We start from the raw sequence: 12,225 nt of genomic DNA on the forward strand, positions 1-12,225 counted from the left end.
GCCAGAAGATTCAACATATAAATTGGCATGCTTGTGGGTTCCCGGGTGTGGAATACAGTGTGAACGCCTTTTGTGGTCGACCTGGCTAAAAATCTGGTAGCTTGCAGGCCAAATGCGGCAACACCCAAATTTTATGGTTGACATGGCGAAACAGATTTACGATAACTTAGTGGTCTATCCAGTATCAATATTAACGATACACATTTTTTGGGTTAACCGAGCATTTTTTCTGCCAGCTTGACCCAAAAAGACTGTTCTAAACACCAGGAAAGAAAAGATGCAGTTTTAAATAAAAAAATTTTAAAGCGCAGTGATTTATAGTGCACTACGCACAGGCACAACGCCTACACGTTGATCCACAAGCCTCAGCACACGTTACAGGTTGTCACTGACCACTACGGCCCCACATCATTCCATAAACCATTAAACAGGCGAGATTGAGAGGGCGAGATGGCCGAGTGGTTTAAGGCGTTGTGCTGTCGGCCGGGAGATACGATCAGCGAGGGTTCGAGCCTTGGGCTTGCCTTAGGTGAAAATTCTCTTTCCTCCCCAAAAGTTCCTAAATGGTCAGGAATCCTTCAATTAAGTTAGTTCCATCACAGAATGAATTTAATTGTAGAATTTCTTCTCGCCCCCATACACTGCTTAGCACGTGCAGATATAGGTGGTGTATGTGCGACGTCCGTGATTCGGAAGTCTCGTAAAGCCGTTGGTCCTGTGTACAGGAAGAGTGAAACCCTGTGCACGTTAAGTGTCAGAGCTATTCGAAAAGAGAAGGGGACCATCCTCGGTTCCCCGGTCACATTTCCAAGTTAAAATGTATTTAACTTTATTGCGATACCGCAATGCAGTATTTTGCAGTGCGGCAACGCACCGCCATCGCAAAGCAATTGCAGCGTAGTATGAACAGACCTTAAGACACTACAAGTACGACTGGTTCCAGAGTAAATGGGCAATGTCCCACAGATTGATGTCAATTTTGATAATGGACATTTGTAGCTACTGCCTGCAGTTGATGGTGATGGTGATCAACCACAAAGTAATTAAAACTCTGCAAAACAGTTCACCATTGTTTCAGATTTCCAGATGGTCAGAAGTAATTTTTAACATAAATTCCTCCTGAAGAATTGAATCCCTCTTGAAGACAATAATTGGAGACTGTGTTTTTTGTTGTCATGGATACCAACACCATAGGGGTTGTCTATGGTTCAATGAACTATGTCTTTAATAAACCATCAATTTCTCTCAACTGTTAACCTTCTTCCAAGATGCAAGATCTAGATACATTACTTGCATATCTTAGAAACACTAGGATCCACAACATGCTCATATATCAGGGGAACAGTTCTTAAACCCCATACATTTGTACATCCATTGAATGACCTTTGAAGATTTGGGTACAAAAACTCATACTCTGCAACTTGAGGTCAAATTTTGCACTATGATTATGTAATTGAGGTTATTGGATTTTGACATTGGGATGAGGCTCTTGTGGTCCATAGTGAAAGGGCAGATATTAAATGATTTAACAAGAGTAATGGAGTCTAGCCAAACCAATATTGCCATTTCTGTTTTCAGTTACTATGGACCACAATGGCCTCATCCAAATGGCATAGTTTAATAACCTCAATTTAACACTCATAGTGCAAAATTTGACCTCAAGTTGGAGAGTATGAGTTTTTGTACCCAAATTTTCTAAGGTCATTCAATGAATGTACAAATGTAGTGAGGTTAAAGAACAGTACCCTAATAGATGAGTATGTTGTGGATCCTAGTGAGTGTGCTTCCCTTCAATCTTCATGGATTCTGGGTTTCTCTACCGGAAGTCAGAGTTTGACAGACATTTTAAAGGGTTGTCTACTACAACTGCTTGCAGCGAAGCACTTTTTGCCAATGAAGCACGAAGCCCTACATTAAACATGGAAGTGCGGTTCCGATTGATGTTGTTATGAAAAGCTTTGCCTTTGAAACATAGACATATCATTAGTTAAAACCAAACCCGGGGGTCACTCCCATTGTGGCCTGTACACCATCCCCGATAATTAACTTTTGAAAAGCACCCTAAACAAGGATTTAACCCTTGGCTAAAACGATACCCTAAACAGGTAACACACACCTATTTTCACACCCTAATCAAAAATTTAATTTCAGCGTATTAGCAATTGCAATTTTGCTACCCTTTTTCCCAATTTTTCATGTTTTTGACACCCTAAACACGATAAGCGCGTATCGTGTCTACCCACGAAAAACTGCCCTTTTTCCATTGTTTCAGATTTCCAGATGGTCAGAAGTAATTTTTAACATAAATTCCTCCTGAAGAATTGAATCCCTCTTGAAGACAATAATTGGAGACTGTGTTTTTTGTTGTCATGGATACCAACACCATAGGGGTTGTCTATGGTTCAATGAACTATGTCTTTAATAAACCATCAATTTCTCTCAACTGTTAACCTTCTTCCAAGATGCAAGATCTAGATACATTACTTGCATATCTTAGAAACACTAGGATCCACAACATGCTCATATATCAGGGGAACAGTTCTTAAACCCCATACATTTGTACATCCATTGAATGACCTTTGAAGATTTGGGTACAAAAACTCATACTCTGCAACTTGAGGTCAAATTTTGCACTATGATTATGTAATTGAGGTTATTGGATTTTGACATTGGGATGAGGCTCTTGTGGTCCATAGTGAAAGGGCAGATATTAAATGATTTAACAAGAGTAATGGAGTCTAGCCAAACCAATATTGCCATTTCTGTTTTCAGTTACTATGGACCACAATGGCCTCATCCAAATGGCATAGTTTAATAACCTCAATTTAACACTCATAGTGCAAAATTTGACCTCAAGTTGGAGAGTATGAGTTTTTGTACCCAAATTTTCTAAGGTCATTCAATGAATGTACAAATGTAGTGAGGTTAAAGAACAGTACCCTAATAGATGAGTATGTTGTGGATCCTAGTGAGTGTGCTTCCTTCAATCTTCATGGATTCTGGGTTTCTCTACCGGAAGTCAGAGTTTGACAGACATTTTAAAGGGTTGTCTACTACAACTGCTTGCAGCGAAGCACTTTTTGCCAATGAAGCACGAAGCCCTACATTAAACATGGAAGTGCGGTTCCGATTGATGTTGTTATGAAAAGCTTTGCCTTTGAAACATAGACATATCATTAGTTCAAAACCAAACCCGGGGTCACTCCCATTGTGGCCTGTACACCATCCCCGATAATTAACTTTTGAAAAGCACCCTAAACAAGGATTTAACCCTTGGCTAAAACGATACCCTAAACAGGTAACACACACCTATTTTCACACCCTAATCAAAAATTTAATTTCCGCGTATTAGCAATTGCAATTTTGCTACCCTTTTTTCCCAATTTTTCATGTTTTTGACACCCTAAACACGATAAGCGCGTATCGTGTCTACCCACGAAAAACTGCCCTTTTTCCGCGTTTTTATTATCGCGGATGGTGTACAGGCCACAATGGGAGTGAACCCCCCGGGAAACCAAACAAGGAAGCATTGCGTGATCCTGGGGTACCTGATAAACAGGGCGCATTGACCAGAGTTGTTCTTCTATGATTTATAGCAACTGTACACAATAACACCAACAAAATTAGCCCAGTGAGATTGCTGAATTCGGAAACCTGGCACTGAAGCAAAACAAAGCTATATAGACCCAATTAAGACACACTCAAATTACTAGTACAAAACTGTACTAATACGGTTTATATGGATTTCGTGGCTTTTCCAGATTCTTGTCAAATTAAATTCATTTTTCAAGACATTATCCATTTTGTGTGATTTCGACACACTCACAAGTTGAACATAATTATTTTCACATTTACAACAAAGTAATAATCTGCCCTTTTCATTTCATATAATAAAACAAAAACTTGCAGAAAACATTAAAATCAAAAGACAAATTCAGCTGTTTGAGATTCAAGTAAGTTTGTGAATTCCTGTAATTAGGTTTTTACCCCACATATGCAGCTTTCGTTGTCGTAGTATTCCAGTACTTCGCCAGTTGTTGACAGCACGATAGAAAAGATCCAGATCTGTCATTTCATTTCCAATTGTCATCCTGCAGATATAACGATGCCCATTCCATGTAATATTCTTTCACCGCTTTTATAACTGGTTACTTCTCTACGTTGCATTTATCATGTCATGATGTGGTTTTAAAATACCAAGACTTAGTAGTTTAAGCTAGCAGTCACTCATATACCTACAGTGACATATTAGCCTAGCCCTTTGGCTTGAAATAGCGACTGTAACCATGGTATGCAATATGAGTTATGAGTGAGGATCAACTAAACTTACCATACTTTCATGTACACACATGGGCTCAAATTAGAAACTTGCCACAAGCGCTTTGTATATACATCCCCTGCATCTATCCATCAATATTATCATATATCTCTTTTTATTGATAGCTACGATGAATAACATGGCACATTAAAGATGCACTTACTGATATCCTCGATGCACACTTTGGCCAGAACGGGGATCCTCTGGTTTCCAAATGCTTGTATAAACGCCATCTTGCTAGTCTTACCATCGCACACTAATTACATTAGCCTGTAAACGTTATAATCGTCATCCTGGTGTATAGACATCTGTGGTCACGCTAATACCCTCCTCCTAGGACACATCAATTGCTAATGTAATCAACATCACATGGTCCAAAAAATCAAAATCCTGTCAACACAGTTACAAAGCATGATAGATTGTATATAAATCTATAGCATGGTATGATGGCTGCACAGTCGAGCTAAATCGTACATCCCATTTATAAAATACGTACGTGAGATACTACTATAGCCAATTCAGTAACGCAGAGCATCGGTTAGGCTGGCAAAGAAAAAAGGAAAACTGGAATCTGGACCAAGGAAGCATCCTTAAGGTCATTTGCATGGTTGGAATGTTAGTATGAGTTGGGTCAGAAGAGTTCATATGACAGAGTCAGGCATCCCACCATATAGTTTTCATATCTGCTTGCTGGCTTACTCATATACTCATCAGTACTTAGGCATTGGACAGATCTATAGCATCTAAATTTGCCAAACAGATATCTGATATGACAAACAGCTTAAATGCCACGTCTAGATGTCATCAGGAGCGTCACATAACCATCGTACTCCCACCGTCGTCGTTCACTACTATGTACCCTCAACTCGCGTATGTTTGTGTTCGTACACTACCATCCATCCATATCTAACACGACAGAATCTGACTGGCGTCAAAACAGCAAAATGGAGCCACAAATACCCCATAACTTCTGGTTATCCCTGGCAGACAACTTTATAATACAGATTATGTATACCAGCAAAATGCTATATTTACATCGCTATCTAACACAATTATCTTCCCGTGGCCTAGATGCAAGAGATGTGCCTTCATGTTTGGGAGAAACTTGAGGAGGGAGAACGTCGTTTGTCTGCAGGATACCAGTCTGTTTTTAAGCATCGTCGCAGCTTCTAATCACGATGGATGACTAAAACAATGTCTTGTTAACACTGCTATGCCAACCTATTTCCACAGGTAAAGAATGTTCTCTCATTAGTCCCATGTTGTTGGTTTTTTTCCTAATGTAACTGATCTACCTTCTGTTTACTGCAATTCCACTTGAGTATCGCTATGTTGTTCTTACTCTAAGTGAAAGGTAAGTACATAGTTAAAGGTAGGCTTATATATCAAGCATGTTCGACTTCTCTCATAGAAACATGTGTGGGTAGAACGCTGAAGCTACAAGAATTTTTCATGTATGACTGATTGACTGCAAGCCTTGAAATAAGCGGGCGCGGGGAGCAAATTTGCTCTCGTAAAGCCACCAATTGCTCCTGGTCCTTGTAAAATTCACATCAACCAGGAGCAATTTTCTAAAATAAATTGCTCCTGGTTACAGTTTTGCACTTGATACAGTTGTGCTGGTATGCTGTATTGTATATATGCAGAAAAGAATTTAATATTTGAAAATTGCCCCTGTTTCTTCAGAAATTGCTCCTGGGTCTTGTAAAATCCCAGTGAACCAGGAGCAATGTTCTAAACAAATTGCTCCTGGTTCCAGTCTGCTTATTTCAAGGCTTGATTGACTGGCATTTGCTCTGTGCCTGGTTTGAAGAGGCAAACTAAAAATATATTGGTTACAAGTCGATAGTCCGAAGGGTAATTAGTACGAAAACCTATTAACTTGGTTACATACCCCAACCATTACTTTAACCATCACCCTAAAGTAAACCAATAACCTAAGCTCATATCCTAGTCTTAACTCAAAACATATCCGTAATCCTAGCTCTTACCCAAACCTAACCTAACCCAAACCGTAATGCTCACCCTAACCTTATTCCTAACCCTAATATAAAATGCCCTAACCCTTAACTTTAACCCTTTTTGGGCTAATGAAGCTTAATGACCCTTCTGGCTAAATGGCTTTTCCCAAAATATCCAGCACATTGTTGGCAAGGCATCAATCAGAATAGCCAAAAATTTCCTTTTTGTTGCCCTCATGCCGTTACTTCCTCTACAATGAAGTTTCAATACTTTTATTTATTTATTTTACAAAAAACGTGAATACAACAATCTGTGTGCTTTCATTATTTTGGTGACAAACCATGAAACATGACAGAACCTTTAAACAAGAAATGTTGTCAATAGGTGATATCTAGCTAAAAAATTAATTCGCAGCTTCACAAGGCAGCTTTCATGAATACTTCATCAAAAATATCGCAGAGTATCGCGAAGAATTGTTGCCCGCCCTGTGCTTCTTACAGAAACTTCGCTGGCCTACCCCCTCCCTCCATAGTTGAACCAAATCCAACTCTCCGCGAAGCGAAGACACTTGCTCTGCGAAAGAAATTCCTTCGCGGAAGTCTTACGAAGTGGAGTATACATCAGACTTTATCCTAGTGGATTAGTGCTGCAAAGGATATATGCAATCAATGTATATTCACCAATGTACAAATGAATTGCTGTAGTCATACTTTTATTACCAGTATTGGAGACCAAAAAATGTATAGGCCCAAAAAATGCAAATTTGCTTTCAAAAAAATACAAAAATCTGTGATTTCTTCCAACAACAAATGCATTTACCTGAAATATACTGGTAATACAGGGTGTCCCAAAATGAACAGTACCATCTTTTCCTGATTTTGCAAAACATAAGATCAATCTTTGCATAAAACACAAGATCCAATTTGAGATTGCAAACATCTTAAGTCTTAAATAACATTTGGTATTTTACAAATTGACCTCAAATGACCTTTGACCTCCGAATATGACCTTGAACACCACCAATAGATTAGAGTTCCCATAGTGTAGCTATAACCCATGTATGGTTGCAATAGGATTTGAACTGTTCATGAGACCACATTTTAATTTTTAAACTTGTTAACCTCAAATGACCCAAAAAAGTAGCCAGAGTTTCTGATCATAAAAAATCCTGAAAATCTGAAGTCAATCTGCCCATCCATTCACGAGATACAGCAGCCCGATGGAAGCACAGACATTGCAAAAACAGTATGCCTTGCAGTGGAGGCATAAAAACACTAAATTGTGCTTAGCATGTTTGGACATTTAAATTTAGGATAGAACCAGGCCCTTTCAACTCCTATACCAGCGCAATACAAAAAGGTGTTGGCAGACACTGTCGGCTTCCCCCGTGTATTATCCGCCGGTGCCATTATCACGTGACTGAAGAAAAATGCTGCTGCCACCACAGAATTAGAGACAGAGAACCGGGACTCAACCGCCATCTTGATACATAATGAATATATGAATATATAATTAAAGAAAAATGCTGCCGAGTCATTCCATGTCAAATCAACCAATGGGTTGGCAGGTCACCCCCTCAGATTTTGCTGAAAATCATTTCTAGCATACCTCTATGGCAATAAAGAACACATGGAAAAAATTAGTGCTCAACTCCAAGCGGTTTCAGAGATACGGCTTGTCAAAATTTCACCCAGACCCCCCCTTTTTGCTCTCGAGTCGCGTCGATGAATTTGTTGCGTTTTGGAACACTCATATTTTGACTTTAGGAAAAAGATATTAAGCTGAAAATTGCTACCTAGAGTGACTTTCACCAAAATAAGCAGAATCTGGTCTTAAAAACAGTGTAGTACTTCCACTTTAAAAGTTATGGGTCTCCCAAAACCCCTTTTCGTTTTGTCATATTTCGCCGTGTACGGTTTCCAGAGCCCACTCGTACTCTTAAATAGATATCAGACAATGTTCAAACTTCATATTTATGCTTAATAGGCCAATATCTCTCCTCTGAAACAATAACAGACCATTGACACCTTTAATTTTGTATTGGCATGGACCCAAAGTTTGCTCTGCAAAATGAAATCTTGAAAACACCGCGCCTACCAGTTGACCTTTGACCCTGCAGATGAAATCCGACACACTTGAAACTTACACAACACATACTTATACATTTGATATCTACCTATACCAAATCTTAACTATGTAACTCCACCCCTTCTTGGTTAGAGTGGATTATGAAATTTTGGTATTTTGCCAAATTTTACACACGTTGATATAGGATGCTGGCAAAAAAGTGTGAAATTTGTGAATTTTGAAAAGTGGAGTTACAAAGCTAAGATTTGGTACGGATGTAGAATAAGTGTTTAAGCATTCATTTTGTAAGTTTCAAGTTTGTCGGAATTCATCTGCGGGGTCAAAGGTCAACTGGTGGGGGCGGTGTTTTCAGGATTTCATTCTCATGGAGCAAACTTTGGGTCCAAGCCACAATTTAATTAAAGGTATCAGTGGTCTGTTCATGTTTCAGGGGAAAGATATTGGCCTATTAAGCATTTTTATGAAGTTTGAACATTCTCTGTTTTGGGAGACCCATAACTTTTAAAGTGGAAGCACTACACTGTTTTTAAGGCCAGATTCTGCTTATTTGGGTGAAAGTCACTCTAGGTAGCAATTTTCAGCTTAATATCTTTTTTCCTAAAGTCAAAATATGAGTGTTCCAAAACGCGACAAATTCAACGACGCGACTAGCGAGAGCAAAAAGGGGGGTCTGGGTGAAATTTTGACAAGCCGTATCTCCGAAACCGCTTGGAGTTCAGCGCTAATTTTTTCCGTGTGTTCATTATTGCCATAGAGGTATGCTAGAAATGATTTTCAGCAAAATCTGAGGGGGTGACCTGCCAAGATTTTCAGCAAATTGGTTGATTTGACACGGAATGACTCTGCTGCCACCAGCGATATAGGCTACGTAAACAGCGTATTTATATCAAGACTTAGTTTTGTCACTGTCCTCACGCCGATGAACGGAGTCTCAAGTCCATCACATTAAGTGCTCTATTCTTCGTCCATGATAGAACTGTGATGCCTTGCACAAAATCTGTTTGCTGTACTTCCAGTTTACTCGAACAAATGCAGTGCATCGTGTGAGACATCGCTTTCTGGTCTCAGTAGAAACAAGCTGGTAATGGTGGATCAGATCATGATCGGTATTTTTTACCCAGAAAATAGCGGCTCAGAAAAGTAGAAACACGCTGATTGTATAATGATATTGAGATGGTTGTGGTTATGTACACAAAATTAATGTACCAGTAGCAATAATCCCTGAATGCTACATGTACATTCCCCCCTTCCATTCAGTACAAATTTTGCTATTGCACTATTTTCTACTTACAATCAGCACTGACAGCCTTATGTACAAATTGTACATGGGGGCTTTCAGTGCTTACTCTGAATTGGACAGGCTTTTGTAATGTGCGCTCTATAAAAATCCATGCATTTATTTTCCAGTCCTATAGACAAGCCAAATTTCACATGGTAGCAATATTTTCACAATTTCTGTGTATTTCATATCATGAGTAGACAGTATGGGAAAACAAAATTTCTATCTTAATGCCAATGCCAAATTTCCCCACCAAATTCCAAGATTCCAACCTGGATTCCACAATGTCCCCAGGCATGTGCATTCTATCCTTGGAAGCACAACGTGGACAGTCAAATAATTTAAAGTACTACGTTTGAAACTACAGTAGTTTTGTTTGCAAGGGAAGGGATTACAAATGTTGATCACATTTTCTGAAATGCGCTTAAAAACATTGATGTTTTATGACCCACTTTGTTTTGTTACAGATAGGGAGGAAGGTTGTCAGCTTATAAATAAATCAAACTAGGACTTGGATCTTTTGGTTTGTTCAATCTGTATCAACCACAGAATTAAAACCAGAGAACCAGGACTCGACCGCCATCTTGATAAAGGCATGGGGCAAAAATTGGGGGTATTCGGTTTCTCTTGGAATGCGCTTGAGGCATTCGTTGTCATGCAAGCGCGACATGGATGATGGGCGCATTTGAGAGACGCACTTGATGCGACCAGCACGCGCTGTACGACAACGCTTCAGATGAGACGCAGAATTGTTTTCGTTCGTCTCCGCTCACCGTCGGCAAGGACCCGAATACCCCCAATTTTCTCCCCATAACTGACGGCGCGATTGTACGTGGCGGTATAGGGAGTCCAGGTTCTCCTTCTCTAATTCTGTGGTATCAACTGAACTGCTTTAACATGATTAAATGGAGATAGGGCAGGCCTATGCCGAAACTAAAATCTGCGAACTGAGCATTTTGAAAATGGCAATATGTTCACTAAATTTCATATTACCACTTATTGCAAATATTGCAATGGGTTTACCTTATACACTAGATAATCAGTATCCTTTGGCGAAAACCTCTCTCAGTCTGACCTAAATAAATGCATCCTTGCCGTGTTAACCGTCTTATCCATATTTAATTTTCACGCTATGAAATATTTCTAACTGTACAGTTTCACTGAACAAACTTTCAAAGATTTTGATTCTTTTGAGTCTGGTCCATACACTAGGATCCACAACATGCTCATCTATCAAGGCACAGTTCTTTAACCCCAATACATAAGGTCATTCATTGAATGACCTTTGAAAATTTGGGTACAAAAACTCATACTCTGCAACTTCAGGTCAAATTTTGCACTAGGGTTGTTTAATTGAGGCAGAGGTTATTGAACTATGCCACTTGGATGAGACAATCGTGGTTCATAGTGATATCTCGTAGATTAATCCCCCTAGGAGTCCATGCTACTTAACACCTAGAATCCTAAATTACATTACTAGATAAAATTGCCACATCGGCTATGGCAAGCCAGCGCATATAAGTGAATTATTTCACCGCAAACACATTTTTGTTCTGGCCATTACTCATTTATCTATAGGGCATTTTCTATAAATGAAATAGAGATGCTGCAAGCGAGGGAGACGGTGTCACTTCTTTACGAGGTGCTTTGACAGTTTCAATCCGGGGTTATGGTAGTTATAACCATTAATATAAATTCTTCAGTGTTGTAAATTTACTTTCTGTACACTGATTTATTCATAATTTGAAATGGCGGCAAATGTCCAGGAATAATTGCCTTTAATGTTAGTTATGTCCGAAATGGCATTGGCATAAACTTTGCCACCATTATGTCATATTGGCAAAACAGATCTGTTGAGAATTTTAGCCTAAATGTGCAATTGGGAATGCAAAAATTTACACCGAGTACCTGAAAGATATCTTATTATTTTCATGTAAGTGGGTATATTTCTTCAGGGGAGGGGACAATGGTGGTATGGGGGAGAGATGGTTGGTTGGATATCAAGAATGCCGCAGCAATTAAATCATCAACATATGGGGCGATGTCTCAATTATGAGATCAAAATGCCAGAGACAATGTCATTAATGACAATGTCTACAAGCACACCAGGTAACATTGACATTGTTCCCAATCGCCAGGGGTAGCGTTAACCCCCGATAGGAGTGAATGACCCCCTAAATTAAAAAAATATTAATTTTTCACCTTTGGGAATATGTGCAAGCTCGGGGGTGAACTCTGACCCTCTACTTTTGGACCTTACTCCTACCCCTGACTACACTGCAAAATATTTTTCACCCCCAAGATTTAATTTTCACCCCATGTATTTGGATTTTCTGCAAGCTCGGGAGTGAAAAACACGGGAAAACCACCACCGACTTTTGGGCCTTAATGCTACCCCTGCCAATCGCCCAAAAACCAATCAAAATGTCCACTTCTCTGTAGGCATGTGTTACAGCATCGAGTGCTATAAATGGACTACATTTGAAAGGCGATTCACATAGGGTCCATCCACTTTCTGTGAAAAGAAAAAGTCTACTTTTTATAACTTAAGCAAGCTGATTTTGTTTCAGAAGTCCAC

At 39.3% G+C, this 12,225-nt stretch overlaps 2 protein-coding genes across 4 annotated transcripts in view; one reads left to right on the plus strand and one right to left on the minus strand.

Moving 5' to 3' along the window:
* The window catches only part of LOC140135678 (serine/threonine-protein phosphatase 4 regulatory subunit 1-like), a 125,271-nt gene that overhangs the window by 83,825 nt on the left and 29,221 nt on the right, over nucleotides 1–12,225 (minus strand). For 2 of the 3 annotated variants that reach the window (XM_072157264.1, XM_072157262.1), the window contains exon 1: nucleotides 4,482–4,859. The exons of the other annotated variant lie outside the window; for it this stretch is intronic. In XM_072157264.1, coding sequence (XP_072013365.1) covers nucleotides 4,482–4,551 — 70 coding nt within the window. In that variant the 5' untranslated portion in view covers nucleotides 4,552–4,859. Of the gene's footprint in view, nucleotides 1–4,481; nucleotides 4,860–12,225 lie in introns of those variants that run through there. 3 annotated transcript variants of the gene reach the window in all.
* LOC140135680 (uncharacterized) overlaps nucleotides 5,132–12,225 on the plus strand; it is a 48,443-nt gene continuing 41,349 nt past the window's right edge. Inside the window, exon 1 of the mRNA XM_072157267.1 lies at nucleotides 5,132–5,551. The gene's annotated coding sequence lies outside the window, so the exon portion shown is untranslated. The remainder of the gene's footprint in view (nucleotides 5,552–12,225) is intronic.

Source organism: Amphiura filiformis, chromosome 16, assembly GCF_039555335.1.
Source record: "Amphiura filiformis chromosome 16, Afil_fr2py, whole genome shotgun sequence".
Classification (NCBI taxonomy): domain Eukaryota; kingdom Metazoa; phylum Echinodermata; class Ophiuroidea; order Amphilepidida; family Amphiuridae; genus Amphiura; species Amphiura filiformis.